The sequence below is a fragment of the Fukomys damarensis genome, unplaced genomic scaffold, assembly GCF_012274545.1.
Source record: "Fukomys damarensis isolate Sample0158 unplaced genomic scaffold, DMR_v1.0_HiC HiC_scaffold_26, whole genome shotgun sequence".
Taxonomy (NCBI): Eukaryota; Metazoa; Chordata; class Mammalia; order Rodentia; family Bathyergidae; genus Fukomys; species Fukomys damarensis.
The window spans coordinates 23790078-23808027 of record NW_022900938.1 but is presented as its reverse complement, the minus strand read 5'-3'; the positions used below and the strand labels follow the sequence as shown (position 1 = coordinate 23808027).

Below are 17950 nucleotides of genomic sequence, written 5' to 3'. Positions count from 1 at the left end.
GGCTTTTATAAATAGGTCTTTTAGGAGCATAGCTGTAGTAGTTGTTTTTGATGAACATAAATAGTCATTTCTGTTGGACATTTACTTAGACATGGAATTACTTGGCCATAGGATATGCCTGCATCAGCTTTGATGCTACCAAACAGTTTTCAAAGTACTGTACTAGTTTACAGTCCACCAGTTGCATTACAAGTTCCTGTAGCTCTGCATCCTTATCTGTACTTGGAATTGCCTTTTTTTTTTCATTTTAACCATTTCAGTTCATATGTGGTGATGTTCATTTGCTCTACCTTAAATTAATATGGTTAAGCACCCTCCCACCTTGAGCTTGCAGTGTTTCTCCTGCCTCAGCCTCTTGAATGCTGAGATTACAGGCATGCACCACCATGCCCAGCCCAGAACTCTTTATTTTTCAAAAGCTCTGCAAATGATTATAGTACATATTCTAAGTGGAAAACAATCACATAGGAGCAAGACCTGGCATGTTGTCATGGAGAGCAACAGGTAAATATGGTCTTTTTTTTTAAATGTTGTACCTAGGGATTGAACCCAGGACTTCAGGCTTATTAGGCAGTTTGTCTACTGAGGTGCAGCTCTGTTCCATTAATTGTCTTTTTAAAAAATTAGCTTCTATGCTTGACTCATGTTAAGTTTTGTTAAATTTTTTATTTTGACTACTAAGATGATCATAATTTTAACATTGACTATCATAACTAAAAAACTGAAAGAATTTAAAGCTTTTTATTATAGAAAATTCTAAGTAAATGGAAAAGCAGAGGGAATAGTGTGATGTAGCCACTGTACCCATTCTGCTCCTCTGTCTATCTTCCACAGTGATCAGTGCCTGGCTGGTCTTGTCTGTACCCAGGTACACATTCTCTATCTCTCTACACCCCCAGATTACTTTAAATCAACCTAGACATGTCATTTCACCTATAGGTGTTGAGTATATATCTAAGATAAAATCTACTTTTTAAAAATTACCATGTAATTTCTCTCTGCCCCAAAATGAACGGTAATTTATTAATTTCATCAAACAGCCAGTCGGTATTCAATTTAACTATTTATTTGAAGGAGGACCCAGATAAGGTCCGTAGATGGATGATTGACATATCATATAAGCCCCCTCTTTAAACAGGATCTCTCTTTTTTTTCTTGATGTTTTATTCTTGAAAAAAAAATAAATTGGTTGATCTATAAGATTTTCACTGTCTAGGTTTCATATTTTTGTTGTATCATTTATTTGTATCTCTGTATTGTTTATGCCTATAAAGATTTACATGTCCAGGGGCCGGGGATTTAGCTCAGTGGTTCCACCACCTGCCTCATAAGCGCAAGGTCCTGAGTCCGACCCACGGTACCAAAAAAACAAAACCAAAAAATTTACATGTCCATAAAGGGACACATCACTTGGTTATCCACTAGTTCTTATGTTGATATCTGTTCAGTCTTTTTAGTCATCTGAAGCATATTCCATTGTACATTCTCAGAAAATGTTCAGAGGTACATTTTCATGTTCATAGGAGCATATGGTTATGAAGATTAGTTTGGTTATTTGTAAAATCAACAACTTACATTTTTTTTTTTGTGAGTACCTTGTTAGTTACTCTGTTGTCTTCTAGCAAAAAGCATTGTCAGAATAACTGATGACAATCAGATTTTCTTTTCCTTACTTGGGACTTGATATTTTTTTAAAAATTTAAGTGATAAAGTGATTGTTTCTTTTTCTTTAAGTAGGCCAGTTTAATTTTATTTGCAATGATAGAAATTGAACTCAGGGCCTTGATCATGTGCTGTACCACTGAGCTATACCCCAAAACCCCTTTATTTTTCTTCAAAAAGATAGGGTGTTGCTATGTTTCCCAGGCTAGCCTCAAACTCCTGGGTTTAAGCAGTCCTCCTGCTTTAGCCTCCCAACTGATGGACTACAGGTATACACCACATCTGGCTAGGAGAGTTCTTTTGAATTATTTTTCACATTCCATATTATTGCTTTGCTTTGCTTTCTTAGGGCCTGCCTTTGTAGATGTATCTATTGATTTGTCTGTCACTTTTTTTTTTTGGTACTGGGGATCAGACTCAGGACCTTTCACTTGCAAGGCAGGCGGTGGCACCACTGAGCCGAATTCCTGGCCCCTTGTCTATCACATTTTAAAATACACCTTCTTAAACAAAAAAATAAAAAGTTTTATTGAAATAATAATTCGTATACCATAAAATTAATACTTTTAAAGTGTAGTGCATTTCATAATATGCTCACAGAAGTATGTGCTGTTATTAGTGTTTAATTTTACATTTCAAATTTAAGAAATGGTCTCCCCATAATAATTTCCCTTCCTATAGCTCCTAGGTCTCTATGGATTAGCAGTTGATAGTTTATGGATGTCTCATGAAATCATGCAATGTGTGCACTGCTTCTTTCATTTTACATAATGTTCTCAAGAGTCATCCATCTTGTAGCATGTGTCAGTACTTCATTCCTTTTGGGGCTGAATAATAGCCCAGTGTGTAGATATACCGCTTTTTGTTTATCCATTCATCAGTTGGTGAACATTTGGGCTGTTTCCACTTTCGGGCTATTACAAGTAAGGCTACTGGAAACACTTGTGTGTAGGTTTTTTGTGTGTGCCTGTGTTTTCATTTCTCTGGGGTGGAACTGTTGGGTCAAATGTTTAGCTCTAATTAGTATTTGAGGAAGTGCAAGGCTGTTCTTTAAACTAGCTGCACTATTTTATATTCTTATCAGCTAGGTATGAGAGTTCTGATTCTTGGTGATAATGATTATGTCCCCTGCCAGGTAAGTGAGAGTTCTGATTACTCATATCCTCACCTACACTTTCTGTTGTCTTTTTTTCTCAGAGGCCTAGTACTATGAAGTCCTCACTGGTTTTAATTTGTGTTCTTTTTGTTTTGTTTTTTTGGTACTGGGGATCAAACTCAGGACCTTGTGCTTGTGAGGCAGGCAGCAGAACCACTGAGCTAAATCCCCAGCCCATAATTTGTATTCTTCTCATTACTAATAATGATGAACATCTTTTTCATGTGTTTATTGGTTATTGTTAAGAGTTCTAAATGTGAGTCACTTATTAGCTATATGGCTTATAATTTTTTTCATTGTGTAGGCTTTTGTACTTTCTTGATATCATTTGAAGCACAAAAATATTTAATTCGGATAATAGACCAGTTTATCTACTTTTTCTTTTGTCCCTCTAGACTTTGGCTTTATTTCTAAGAAACTAAGAGTCTAGGTTTTAAAGATTTACTTCTGTACTTTAAGAGTTTTATTGTTTGGCCCAGTATCATTTGTTGAAATGATTTTTTTCCTTGTGACACCACAAAAAACTTACTATGGGATTTGACCAAGATCTTTTTCTGTTATTTATTATTTACTAGTGAAATACAATGTTCTGCAGTTTTAGGAGGGAAAGAATGAGCAAGAATTGCTTCCTTGGTCTAAGTTAAAAATTTATTTTCTGTTTTTAAAAAGTGGATACATCCAAACGTGTTTATATGGTACCTTCTGAAATGTGCCTTTCTGTTCCTTTCCATTTTTATCTGAACCTTCTCTTCCTTTGTCCCTTTTAATCTGTATTTCATAACTCGAGCTATGTCTCTTTAGTGAACTTTTACTTTGGAAGGGAGCTTTGGTTTGTTAGTTTTGAGCGTGAGTGGGGCCCAGAATGCACCATCAGACCTTACTTACATTATGCTGTAGTCTGCTCGCATTTATTTAGCAATGGGATGATGCCAGCTCCTTCCTAGTTTCTACTGTTCTCAGACTGGCTCACCATGCTGCCCCAAGCATGTGCTGTCTACAGTTTTTCTGTGTTCTGGCTATCACTCTCTCGGGCCTGCCCCTACTTCTTCTACACAGATGCTACTACCATTCAGGTCTGGTTTTGCCAAAAATTTGTTTCCCCCTGCTTATGCTTGGGCTTCATCTCCTGATTTTGCTGTAGACATTGTAAATCATTGGTTTTGCCATCCTCGTTGTGTTACCTGGCTTCATAGGGAGATTTAGGAGAGATTCTGAAAGTACACTGTCACTGTGTGCATTGTCCTAAAATTCTCTCACTGACAAATGTCTTAAAGGATGGTCTGTGATCTTTTCAAACAGTATGACATCTACAAGTTAAAGATTAAATGCAGCCCAAGTAGCTGATTCTTAGTTTAATGTCAAATAGCTTTACAGGGAAACAAATTACAGCAACTGCAGACTAAGATAAATATCATAAAATGTACACCTGTTGAATGTCTGTCATTTCTTCGGTGATACATAGTTTAATCATTTGTGTGTATGTTGCATCCTGTTTTGACTGTATTAAGAATCAGCTTTTCCCTTTCAGAATAACAAACCTCTGTATTCATTTGAAGATAATTCAGACTATGTTTATGATGTTATGTGGTCACCCACCCACCCAGCCTTGTTTGCCTGTGTGGATGGCATGGGGAGACTGGATTTATGGAATCTCAATAATGACACAGAGGTGAGTGGGAAAATAACAAAAATTGCACTGAAAAATAGAAAATTGGAGATTTATTGAATAATTTGTGAAATTCCTTTTATCCTAAGGAATGTAAAAGCACTCTATGATTGTAGCTTCATCACAAAGAAACCCAATAAGCTTTGTACCCTAAATAACAAATAGCATGCTGTGCAGAACTGAAGGGAGAAATAACGTTGTCGTGAGTACTGGGGCATTTCCTCTTACTTCTGAAAAGCAGTAGTGTCTCTGATGTCCTGGCAAAGTCTCGTTCATAAGGCAGCTGGAATATTTTCATTCATAGGCTAGAAAGCAGATAGTTTGATTCTCAAAGCATGTTAACCTTAATTCCGAATTTCTGAATTACCTCTTAGCCTTGATAGAATTGTGTATCATCCATAAGTATTAGTCTTAGCCTGACTTGTTTGAATGAAGAAAAATGTATTTTGATCTTTTCCAGGAAGGATGGAGATCAGCATTACTGGCCATATAAAAAGAATACAGAAACCATCCAGTTTCAATGGCTATATTAAAATCACTCATTAATTAAATAACATTTAATTTCACCTATCAGTTATTTTTAGCCATGTTTTTACTAGCCTAGAGAGGCTTATATTCTTAGATTTCAGTTTTGCTGTTGGTTAATAGAAGCAATGTTACCAGTTTCATCAGTAATAGTTGTTGAAGAAAAGGTCACTTGGTGCTTTCTCTCACATTTCGTATTTCTGGTGGCATCTTTCCTAATCCCTTTAGGTAAAATAGTTGGTTATACAAGGCCAGGGAGGTTGTATGATACAAGTGTAGGAATTTTAACATACCATGAACTTGTCTAGTAGTTTAGAAAGAAACATTCAGGTACTGCTAGGAAAAGGTATTAAGTCATAGTCAGGTGACTGGGTTTGGTTTTACATTTTTGAGTTACCCAGAACGGTGCCAGTTCTTAGTTTTGATTTTGGTACCAGAGATCTTTGGTTATAATTAAATGTAGATCTTTAATAGTTAACTCAATATTTCAAAATATATCAATATATCAAAATGTTTTTTTGTAACAATTTTGGGCTGATCATTAAAGATCAGTGTTAATCAAAAGGGTCATTTTGGTCAGATTTCAAAACTTTTTAAACATTTCATTGTGCATTTCAGCCTGAATCAGATGTTGAAGATTGACTTCATACATGGCGCAGAAATCTTTGCTCATTGTGAGAGTGGAACAGTGAAATTCCAAGGGGCGGGTGCTGTCGTGTTGGTGCCATCATTCTGCTTCCCTCAAGCAGTTCACAGGAGTAAGGGGCTTTGTAAAGACCTGTTGTGCACCTTACTAGAAACTGTGGACCTAATACAGGTTTTAGCTGTCAGAGAAGCAGGCTACAGAAATAATTCCTGTCCTCTTAAATTGAGCCATGATCTCTTTATGAGCACTTCTGAAATGTTTTCATTGTAAGTGGGTTTTGGCCATATATTTTCAAACAACTTTGACTACTTAAGTTAAAACAACAACAGAAATCCTTTATTAAAAAGAAGATCTTTCAAAATGATATATTCAGTCATGTGAGAATTTCTTATATAAGGACTTGTTATTTTTCCCAAATCATTTTCAAGGATTGACTATAATGTCATTCATAATATATTGCCATACAGGAAGAAACTTGGGGAAATTCTTGATCTATTTTCATCTGTCTTTTTAAAACATGCCAGATTAAAAGAAGAATTACTGTTTTACATGTGTATAGAAATTTTGATGAAACTTTTAACACTGCACTATATTTTAAATGACTTTAGGTACCAACTGCCAGCATTTCTGTGGAGGGTAATCCTGCTCTTAATCGTGTTAGATGGACCCATTCTGGAAGAGAGATTGCCGTGGGTGATTCTGAAGGACAGATTGTTATATACGATGTGGGAGAAGTATGGGACTTTCTGTCTGCAATTTTGATACATATGTTTAGTGACATTGTAGTGAAGCTATCTTAGTGGCTAAACCTTGTCTTCATGGTTCATGAATTGTATAAACCATATGGTTGTATACGTTGCACCACAGAAGCAACTCTTGAAATTAATTTCCTTTCAAAACTGGATGTTCTGTGTCCCCGTGTAACAGATCTTGAGAGCAATACAATATGTTGGAAGGACCCTGTTGCTTGAAGCATATGTTGCTAAAAATTAGAAATTCTTCAGGCAAAAGAAATGTGGAGTTATAAATGGACATTGGTGTTCTACAGAATTGATAGAGATAAGATTTTATGTTTCTGCATCCTTAGATTTGTTTCACCAGAGAGTAGAAACCAAAAGAGCTGTCTTTTGCGTTATCTGATGACAGTGGGAAGTATGAACTTTGAACCTTGATGCAAAGCCATTATAACTGGATTCGACAGGATGAGTTGCAGCTCTTTCAGCTTTAGTGTTCCGCTCGGCAGTACACACTGTTTGGGATTGATCCCTGGCTGGTGCCTTAATTAATCACTTTTTCTTCTGCCATGGTCATGATTCCACATCCTGCCTAGATGGCCTCTAGCAATTGCAACTGGAGGGAGGTAGACTGAATCATTTTAGAAGAGCCAGTTGAACTATCTGTACTGTCAAATATCTACTGGCAGCATGTGGCTATGAATAATTAATGTGGCTAGTACAACTGAAGAACTGAATTTTTAATTTTAATTAAGTATAAACAGTCACATATGGCTAGCAGCTACTCTACTGGGTAGTACAGACTTAGAAGCAAGTATGTACATTTGCCACAGTGAGTGCTTTGTGCCCTATCGTGGCAGTGTCAGTCATATTATAATTCAGTTATCAGAAGCCTTCATAATTGGACTGCCTCTGTGAAGGAGAAGCACCACAAGCTTTTCTGTCCCTTCTGCCTCTGATATATCAACACTAAATGGTAAGCATAACATAGCTTCTGGAAGAAACTAGGGTATCAAGAAACACTGTGCTCCGAACAAGAATAAATACATCTAAGAATCAAGCTCTTACAGACCATGTTTCCAAACTACTTCATAATAGGGATGACACAAAACTGAAGTTAAATTTTTAAAGGAATTCCTCTCCACCGGCAAAATCCTTAAGATGGTGCATAGGAGTTCCATTTACAAAGCATCATGTTATTTTCTCTTGCACTGATGATGATAATAGCAAAGTCATTTTTAGGGCTGTCACAACATACTTCAGAAAAACCCTCTTTTGTTTTGAAATGTTATAAATCATTGTTATAGTCACTGTCATTGTGTAAAGGACATTCAGGTCAATTATCACTTTTTAGTGGAAAAATTATTTGAAAACAAAACTGAATAGTAGTAGATAAGATGATCTTTTATTTCAGAGTACATAAAACATTGTCTTTCTTTTAACAGCAGATTGCGGTTCCCCGCAATGATGAATGGGCACGATTTGGCCGAACACTTGCAGAAATTAATGCAAACCGAGCTGATGCAGAGGAGGAAGCAGCTACCCGAATACCTGCTTAGGTCTTGGAAAGGGGGATGTAGTCTTAGTGGATTTATGGAAAACACTTAAGTAGATTCTAAGACTATTTGCATGTTTCTGTCTGAATGATGATTAAAAGAAAATTTCATGGATTATTCTGTGGATTTAATGCAGCAAGCAAAGCTTACAATGTCTTTTTTTATATAATACACATTTTGTTTTGGATTCGTGTCATTTTTAATACAGCTGACTTTACAGAATGCAGCTTTTTCTGAATTCTAATGCACAGGTGTATATTTAGTAATCTTTTGAATTCTTTTCAATTTACAACACTATATACAGTTATTTCAAAAGCACAGATTAAATAAATCCTACATATTTTTAAATAATCCCAATTCCTGTTACCCTGATAATGTTTTAACCATAATGTGTAGGAACATTTTTCATCACAGCATGTAGACATTTATCCAAGTTCTAGTCTAACATCCTTTTTCTTCTTTGTAGTTCATGTAGTCATTATCTAAAAATAAAAACAAATATGTTAACTTTTCAATGTTCATTTTTACTCCTTGCAATTTGAATTTTCCATCTTTTTTATAAAACGTCTTTTATTATTGTCCTTCCTAAGCCCTGTTGTGAGCAGCTACTATGAATCCTGAAAAGCTTTGTGCCTTATATATACCATCCAGGCATACTGCAGATTTCCCTATGCATTATGAGCTGATGTTTGGATGATCTGTCAGTGAAGTGTCCCCATGTTAACTTTTGCTGGACCACCTTATTTTCTTGCTATCCATATTGAAAGGATACATGGAAAGCTCTTGATAGTTTCACTGATTGAGACTACTATGCATGTGAGCTAGCTCTCTGAGAGTAAAGTCTCCTTTGAGACAAAATGATTTCATGGTTGCAGTAGTGATAAAGGCAAAGTGCTAAAATGACCTATGCTTTGGCATTTATAAGCTCCACACCTTGAGAGCTGTTACCCTACCTTTCTCTACAAGTCTGAAATGTAGGTGATGAATACCTAGCAACTAGTGTTGAAATCAACCAATTCTAAAGCTAGAGAAATGTATTTTGATCAGATCTTGGTTTGTAGCCATTTTAAACTTTCCATCTCCTTGGTTGTGACCTTTTTTCCATCTAAAGCTTGTCTTTTATTCAAAAGAACTTGAACTAGGAAGGAAGATTAGAAATCAGAATTTAAACATTTTAATTCTCATAAAGATTTACTGAGAGAGAATTCTAAATAACAGAACTTAACTATGAGTGTTCTACAACACAAAGAATAGTTGAACTAGAATAGTAGATCCTCAGTTCTAGTTCTAGCTCTGGCACTTATAAGAAGTTGGATTTTGGCCAAGCCTGTGCCTCATTCTTTTATCAAGGAATTAAAGTACAAATTAGGCGATTCTGAATTTCCTTCCAGCTCTAAAATTATTAATTGTCTTAGTTACGCCAGGCACTTTCCATGTTTGTATATTTAATTTTCCTAAATTGACCCCATTATTTGCCAAAGATGACATCTCAATTATTTCATGGCAACAGTGTCTTTTAAAAGTTGTTTCAGCAAGGTCACACTGTGTAGAAAAATTCATGTAGTCATTGTAATAGCTAATATATTTCTGCCCTCAGTTTGTAAGAATGACTAGAAAAGGAGAAAACATAGCTAAAACACAATTTTAAATAAGGTTGAAAATTAAGAGATGTGACAAACCAGATGCTCACAGGACTCAAATTGTTCATTTATTTTAAAAAAAATACAATTGGTAAACTTGAAAAATACTACTAAAGAATTTTTGCTTTGGAGGAACTCTTCCTTCCTCCCTAAACCTTATGTAGACCTTTGCTCATGCAATTTTAATACACTTTTTTAGACACACATGAATTTACTGTAAGGAATTAGCTCTAAAGGTAACTCTAATAGAAAGTACTATACTGAGACATAATTGACATAGAATCTAACAAAATTAAGTTGACTGGAAGTATATCAGCTCTTCGTACTTTTAGAAATGAAAGACATGAATTTTGAAAGAATAGTTATAGACATTGTAAACTCGTTAGTCACTTTTACTTTTTTTGAGCAGAAAAGAAGTAATAGCTCCCTGGCTAATTTTGTTCTGTTTTGTTTCCTATTTTTTGAATGGGAAGTTAATATTTTTACCATTATTTGTGTTGAAGGATACTTAGTTTTGCAGGCAGTAAATAACTTGCAGTAGTAAATCTCTGAGGTCATTTTTGGCTATCATTTAAATCAAATATTGAAAAATAGCTTTCTTCCTCTTATAGATACAGTACCTTTACAGTGTTTGGAAAATCTCATCTTAAATATGGCTGCAATAATGCTGAGATATTGCACTGTGAAGGAATGGTTGACTTAAAGGAATAGGATAAGGAAATTAAGTACTTTCAAGGATGACTGATCCTAGTCTTTCAGTGTTAGAAGAAGGTTGATCTATTTCTGTTCTATCCTGATACAGATAAACCACTCAAACTATTTGGAAAGGAAGGGCTTCAATGAATAAATGAAACCTGCCATGAAGCATGTAATTTTTCCTCCCTTCCTAATGGGCATGCATTTTAAATATCTTTTCCACAACAGTATTTCAACAATGGCATTGTACCCATTTTCTAAACATAAATGGCTGAGTGAGTAGATGTATGTTCGAGAGAACAGAGCTCCAGCTCCATCTCCAATGGCTGGATGGCATCCATAGTGATGTTTCATACCTAACCCTTGGTACAGAGCCTTAAGGTACAGGGCCTGCTGCTTTGCTTCTTTTGATGACTTGGTGATGGCGTTCCATTTGAGTTTTTTCTTTTTTAATAATCCAACCTATATAATGGTAATAAAGGAGTTCTTGCTTTCCAGCTATCATCTTGCTGATTGCTAGGGACCTCACAGCTTTGGGGAAAATACTCCCAAGTAGAACCTTATATTTGACTCAGAAATTATAAATGCTAGGAGATTATAGATCAGGATCTGGGGGCTTCTAGTTCTACCAAAGAAGCAAGAATTGCCCCAAAAGTAATATTAAAAGAACATCAAAGTTCATTATTTCTTTTCAGTGGAGAATTGCATTTCAGAACATTTTTTAACCACTATCTTTAGTTTTACTATCCAAAAATATTAATAACTTACTGTATTATGTTTTCAAAACAAAGTCAGCTTTAGAAAAAGATCCCAGCCAGGAGTGGTGGTGCACACCTATAATACCAACACTTGGGAGGCTGAGGCAGAAAGATCACTGTGAGTTCAAGGCCAGCCTGAACTACATAGCAAGACCTGTCTCAAAAAACAACAGAAAAAAAAGAAAAAGATCCTACAGTCCTAAACAGAATGTCAACTGCAGCCAAGGTGAGATAGCACCTGCCTGTAATCCCAACCTGTGGGAGGCTGAGGCAGGAAGATCAGAAGTTCAAGCCCAACCAAGGCAAGTTGCCAAATTAGACCCTGTCTCAAAGGGGGTGGGGGCGGTGTCCTGGGGGGTATGGCTCAGTCCAAAGGCCTTGTCTTCAATCCCTAGTTCCAAAGTGGGTGGAGTGTCAACTGCAAGACTGAATAGCCACCACACTAATGCTTTTCACAACAGGCCAGTGCTCTCAGACCTTTTGCTGGACTTTCGGTATTTAGATTCTCTTTCTGCCTGCCATGTTCACAATGCCATAACTTCTAAAAGTTCAAATAGATGTCTACTATGTAAGTTTTTAGTATGTAGCTTCTAGCTACAGGTAAGTTTTGATACAGCCAATCAGCAATCTTTCACAAACTTTTATAAAATTACAGTATTTTGTGTTGTTAGTTTCATAGCAGGAATCTCAGTTTGGGCTTTTTAATATTCCATTAGCAGTTCCCAGTAAGAGGATGGAACAGCTTGCATTCAGGTTAGCTTTCTGAAAGGTCTATTTCACTTTGTGAGGTCACTTATTCAGGCAAGATAAGGTATTATCCTGCTTCTCTTATAATGTACTTGATTTGGTCAGAAATCTCTGGGGCCGTGATTGTATGGGGTGCAGAACACCCCTGCATCACACAGAACATGCAGAGCCCTGACACTCTGACTCGGAATCAGGTACACCACCAGGAAGACTTTGATAGCAAGTAATTGTGTCTCTTAGGAATTTTTGTACTAGATTTTTTTAAAGCACTTTTTTTCTGAACAAAATAATGGAAATGCTTTGGCACAAAATTTCTTATATTTAGGGTTGCCTGTATAGGAGGAGATGGAACACTGGGCTCAAAAGGCCGAGGTTCTAGCTCTGGCTTATCTCATTGCCAATAAGATCACTGGGATATAGATCACTTCTGTTGTCTGTTAAATGAGGAAAATACTTGCTTCCTGTGACAATTCCATGAGAAAGATGTATGTGAAGACTTTATAAAGCCCTATAGAAAGAATACAAGAATGGAGAGGAGACCATTCGGTGAAGATTTTGTGCAATGTAATAAGGCTTATCTAGGCTGGGCATGGTGGCGCACACCTGTAATCCCAGCACTCAGGAGGCTGAGCCAGGAGGATCACCGAGATTTCTAGGCCAGCCTGGGCTACATAGTTCAGAGCCAGCCTAAACTACAAAAGCAGGACCCTTTCTTTAAAAAAAAAAGTAAAAACAGAAGCCTCATCTTTGAAGGATTCAGTAGCTTGTTGTTCATGAAATTTTTTTTGACTTCTAAAAAATCTCAGCACAGTGTAAACCCTAAGAAGAATCCTCTCATGTTTAGGAATAGCAGTGAACCCACTAGAAAATACTATTAATCACAGATACTCTTCCTAGAAATGTCTTCTCTCTTTACATTCTATGGTAAACAGCATAAGTAAAAAAAAAAATGACCCATTCTGAATTTCCAGCCTGTACCAGCTGTTGTTCTTACATTAGTTCCGTACATTTCCATCCAGAGCCTTAGAAAAGAGATAGAATTACTTTTTGAATCTGTAAGAAAACAAACTTGCTTCAACAGTATATTTTTAAAAGACTGGACTGCAGCATAGTAGCAGAACCAGTCAATTCCTCAAAAAGCTAGGGAACAAACTCCTAATTTCTGTGGTCCCCTGTGCTAGGGTTGTCCCCCAGAAACAACACCCGCATACTGTGAGCAGATCACAGAGAAACCTGGTTCCGCGGGGAACTGTGTGGCTGTAGAGTCAGAGCAAGCACTGACGTGAACCTGCAAGGATCACTCTCTAATCTACTTCACACCTGGACTGGCAGCTCCTTGCTCTCTTACTGTATCCAAAATATGATTTTCAGACACGTCAAAACCTGATAATCAGAAACACCAGCTGAATACAAAAGTTGGTAAAATGACTAAGCCCTTACTTACGGGCCTATCAATATTTGATATAAATCGTGAATTTGTTAGTACATGAAGGATCATTAAATTTGCAGGGCAACCCCTCATCTGCCAAGGCTAAAAGAAATGACTTTAGTCTTCTTGAAACTCAAGAACTACTTAAGTAGTATCTGTATCAATTGAGGACATTTTGTGCTGAGAGTCAGATGAGTACAGTGTGACACAAAGACTGCCCCCATCCTGTTTGCTGTAAAGTGAATGCTATAATATCAGCGTTGCAAGAGAATAATTGGATTAATACCATCTCCAACATGATGCTGTGCTTTAGTTGGATTTGTAACTGAGAGGAAACCAACTCACCTAAATCTTAATGTTTGGTTGGTAGATTAACCCTTCCAAAAGAGAGTGGTCCTGGGGTTTCTAGTTGAGAGCCTTGGCCTTGGAGACAATGTATGTTGAAACTTGACTATTTGGGTAAATTCCCTTACCTCGCTAAGCCAATTTCCTCTTCTGTTACTTCTCAAGGCAGTTGTAAGAATTAAACCTGGGGAGGGGGAGCGGGGAGGGAGGGAGGGAGAGAGAAATGCATGCTAAACTATAAAGCACCATACGAGTACAAAACCAGATAACCTTCAGCAGAGTCACTGTTCCACAGTAGCCCATATGAGTGATAGGCTCTGTTTCTGCAAGAGATCAAAAACAGGCTCTTAGAAACTCACAGGTCTTTGCTAACACAGCTGCTTCACTACACAGGCCTTCGTGATCAGTTAGGATTCCCTTGTAATCTTTATTTTAGCTTTTTTATTCTGCTTCCTCTACCAGGAGAGATTACTAAGTCATGAGCTGTTTCACAGAAAGACTGTTGGGAACAATACAAGTACTTACTCAAAGGTCTTTTACCAACAGTATGTACTTACTCCAACTACACGAATGTTCCCAAAGGTGTCATTTCTTCTGCCTTATAAACAACTGGCCTGTACATTTTGGCCATTACTGAGCATTTGCTAAATGGTCGTGTATGTACATACACAAATTCTCATTTATCCTAGTTCTCATGATATGAAAACTTACGATTACTGTTTATAGAAGAGGAAATTGACTTGAACCAACTTCTGTGGGCCTCATTGGTAGCCTGTTTCCAAGGCATAAATGCCCCTAACAAGACCAGTTGTTAACTACCAGTGTGATGTCACTGAAAAGGAATTGGGAGGGTATATAATGGGCTATCAGTGAGCTGCTCTGAGGCAGGGCGAGTTATAGGGTTTGGAGACCTTAAATGACTGCATTGTAGGCAGCCTGGGTTTTAGAGCTGTATGCATAACTGCTTTATACTTTCTTGATGATCCTAGTCAACCAAGAATTCAGTTTGGGGCTTTGGGGGTTTGTTTTGTTTGTGAGATGGGAATCTCACTATACTGCCTCTGTTGGGTATCTGAGGTAACAGGTACATGCCAATACGCCCAGTAGGAATTCAGTGTTTTACTCAGATAACCCTCCACATAGTGAGTGACATGTGTTTTAAGACCCTAAGCATCTCCATATGAAGAGATTAGTCTTAGGGGTTCCAGAAAGTAGTTCTAGAAATTTTTACTCTGATTAGCTCAACCCTACTAGAATAGGCAGGTTAGATACAGGACTTACCTACAACTGCACAGAGCTCCCTTATGGCCTCTCAGCTACCCATTCAGCCTTCTCCTTCTTTAGTCCTGAGAAAATAATTAAAACTCTTTCAGTGTTATAAATTAAGCTGAAAGGCTGTATTACGTTCACAACAACATACAAGTTCAGCTGCAGTTTTAGTTCGCATACTCCTCAGAATTCTGTGCCAGAAGATGGCGACCAGCACAGAGTCAGTCCGCAGCCACTGCCTTCCTCTTCCACCGCCAGCTCCACGCTCGGGGTGCCTCACAGAGACGCCGGTGGGTTCTCCGGTCTATGCCTAATTTTGTTCGTATCCCTGCAAACAGGCAGCCCTTCGCCTCTCTTCATTTGTGTGAATGTGGTAGATGTGGATCTGGGGAAGAAATCCCATAAGCCCCCAAAGCTGAGCTGTTTATAGACAGGAAATTCAGAGACCCAATACCCTGAACATAATGTAAAAGGGAACAACTTGGTTCCAAGTGGGGAATCCCACTCACTCTGTAGACTTTTTGCCCCTTCAGGAAAGGCACAAGTAGGCACAGGACTCTTGGTTCAAGAGAACTTCTAAAATGAGGCAGCTACAGGCAGTGCTGTATCTGCTTTTTCTCCTAGACAGCTGACTCATTTTTAAAGGTATCTCTGTTGATCCTAATCTGTTATTTTTCTAATGCAAATAATATTGGTTGTCACTACTTTTTCATGACCCCTAGAAATTAGTTTTCAGCCCTGATAAGTCTGTCACAAAACTTCTATACTAGGAAGCAGAGAACTGATGTTTCAACAAATGCTTGTAAAGTAATACTTTCTGTGAATGTCTAATTGTACATTACGTGCTATAACTACAGGATCATCCCAGGAGGCGCTTCAACTCTAATTCTTTTAAAGAAAATAAGGAAAATTTATAAGTTTTTGTTCCATGTTGAAAGAGGGGCTAGCAATAGAATAAAAATTTGAATGAACGCCAGAAAAATAGCCAGCAGGATCAGAGCTATACACCAAGAAAACAATATAAAATCATAATTCAAAACAGGCAAAGATTGCTAAAGAGGAAGAGTGGGTTGGAACCCAAAATAAACCGATACAAAGGAGGAAGTTACCTGGGGTGCGGACTGCAGGATGAGGAAGCTGATTCAAAATAGCTAAGTGTGCCCTATTCCCAACTGCAGGGCAAAAATGATGTCTGACCCAGCCCACAGAGTAAGCAGGGAAGTGCTGGGGCACAGTCAGTGATGGAGCACTTGCCCAGCAGGCGTGAGGCTCTGGGTTCAATCCCTAGGCTGCCAAAACCCCCAAGCTTCACATAAGACAGAAAAACCACCAAAATTGGAGAAGCAGGGCAATGCCTAATCCTTAGGAGGAGAGAGGCTTATAGCCAGAATCTGAATACTGGATATCCTCAACTGGCAGCATAGCCCACGGTTCCCAACATCAGCTTTGATTAGCAGCAACATCTCTAAGACAGGTGATCACTAAATAAGGAAGTAAACAAATTACAACTAGGAGTCACCAAAACGAAGAACACCAATAATATGAAAGGGCCTGAACACCAAACCAAACCAAAACAATTTTTAAACATACGAATAACAGAACAGATGGAAGTAAATTAATTCAATGCCAAGTAAGTGTATTTACTATTCCAAGAATATAAACGAGGTTATCATAGCTATAAAATGTCTTTATAAAAGGTCATGCTGATATTAGTAAAATTATACCTTTTAAAAGGCTGAGTAATTAAAGGGTACAGCTGAAAAACAAAACTGACCCTTACAAGGTGCAGATGGAGTATTAAGGAAAGTCAAAAAATACAGCAACAGGTAAAAATGTTCTAGTATTTAAACAGAAAGGAGATGGGAGAAGTAGAGAGAAATGTCTAGTTTTCTTTGGTCTGAAAAAGATACAAGTTTTAAGATTAAAAGAGGGTTGGGGATTTAGCTCAGTGGTTCCAGCTCCTGCCTTGCAAGCGTAAGGACCCAAGTTCAATCCCCGGTACCAAAAAAAAAACAAAAAAATAAATCCCTGTTAAGGATGAATTATTGACCAAAAACGTCAGACTATTTCAAAAGGTGTATTTGTGAACGTATTTTCTATCACAGTGAACTAAAATTTGCATTGAAAAATGAAAAGGTTGTCACAAAGAAAAATTTCAAACAGATGGAAGTTAACTGAGTAACAGGGTAAAAAGGAAATATTAAAACCATTAATCATTTAGTATTTAATACAGAATTAGGACTTCTTGGGGAATGTCTGGTCCTGGCAAGAATGGAAACAAGGGCTAGAGTCCTTTGCTGAAGAAGCAAGCGAGGAAATGACCAAAGGGTTCCTGAGGTTAGATCAGTAGGAGCAAAAGGCTCCACCTGGTCAAAAATGAGATCATTTGAGCAAAGAGTATAACTGCAAAGGATTGAAACATCAAACATGTTCAATTTGATTTTTAAAAAATCCTCCTTTTGTCATCTCTGGACAAGATGAAATAAATTGTTTTACAGAACTGAAAAAAAAAAAAAGGCAAAGAACCAAGCATTTTCCTTATTTTTCACCTTTGGGTAACCAAATTGATGCATCTCTTGTACCCTAGTGAAAGCACGGTTGAAGGTACTCATCAAAGCTGCTAATGTTACAAAAAGAGGCGTTATGATGTGCTACCTTTAGGGTATACACACACCACATGCACAAAGAGTTCTTGCCCCCACCAAAAAAAGAAAAGAAAGTTATTAAGCCTGAGTCTGTCAAGCCTCTCTAGAACCTAACTACAAATAAACAAAAAATTGTAGAAATAAAACAAGCTAACCACCACCAGAGGGATGCAATCATAAAAATAAAAAGATACAGGAAACTACAAGATGAAGTACTAGCGTTAGTGTCTTAATCCACATGAGAAAGGAAAAGAGGTAGCAAACAGATACCAACCAATTTCATCTGTAAACCTTATTCAGATCCTCTTTATAACCATATATGAGACAGACAATTGCGGAAATGGTGTAATACTGAGAGTTCTATATGAAAATATTTCTAGATGCTATATCTAGGGTTTGTCTCAGAACAATCCAGTAGCATCTACAGCCATACCACCTTGAATGCACCCAATTTTGTCAAAATAATCCAGTAGGGG

The 17950-nt window shown here is 37.4% G+C and overlaps 1 protein-coding gene and 1 long non-coding RNA gene across 8 annotated transcripts in view; one reads left to right on the top strand and one right to left on the bottom strand.

Annotated features, from left to right (window-relative positions):
• Dync1i2 (dynein cytoplasmic 1 intermediate chain 2) overlaps positions 1-8100 on the top strand; it is a 53361-nt gene extending 45261 nt beyond the window's left edge. For 3 of the 6 annotated variants that reach the window (XM_033756258.1, XM_033756259.1, XM_033756257.1), the window contains exons 16-18: positions 4347-4487; positions 6264-6389; positions 7835-8100. In XM_033756258.1, the coding sequence (XP_033612149.1) occupies positions 4347-4487; positions 6264-6389; positions 7835-7948 (381 nt within the window). In that variant the 3' untranslated portion in view covers positions 7949-8100. The remainder of the gene's footprint in view (positions 1-4346; positions 4488-6263; positions 6390-7834) is intronic. The other 3 variants (XM_033756260.1, XM_010606982.3, XM_033756261.1) reach the window with 3 other exon arrangements.
• A 232-nt stretch (positions 8101-8332) lies between these two features.
• LOC117283417 lies at positions 8333-16392 on the bottom strand. 2 transcript variants are annotated; one of them, XR_004514389.1, is made up of 3 exons: positions 14842-16392; positions 13561-13744; positions 8333-8427 (listed from the first exon to the last, which is right to left on the bottom strand). It is a non-coding gene; the product is annotated as an uncharacterized LOC117283417 (long non-coding RNA). The 2 variants fall into 2 exon arrangements; XR_004514390.1 differs by lacking the exon at positions 8333-8427 and having other exon boundaries at positions 12618-13744; positions 14842-14906; positions 15010-16392.
• Positions 16393-17950: the final 1558 nt, after the last annotated feature.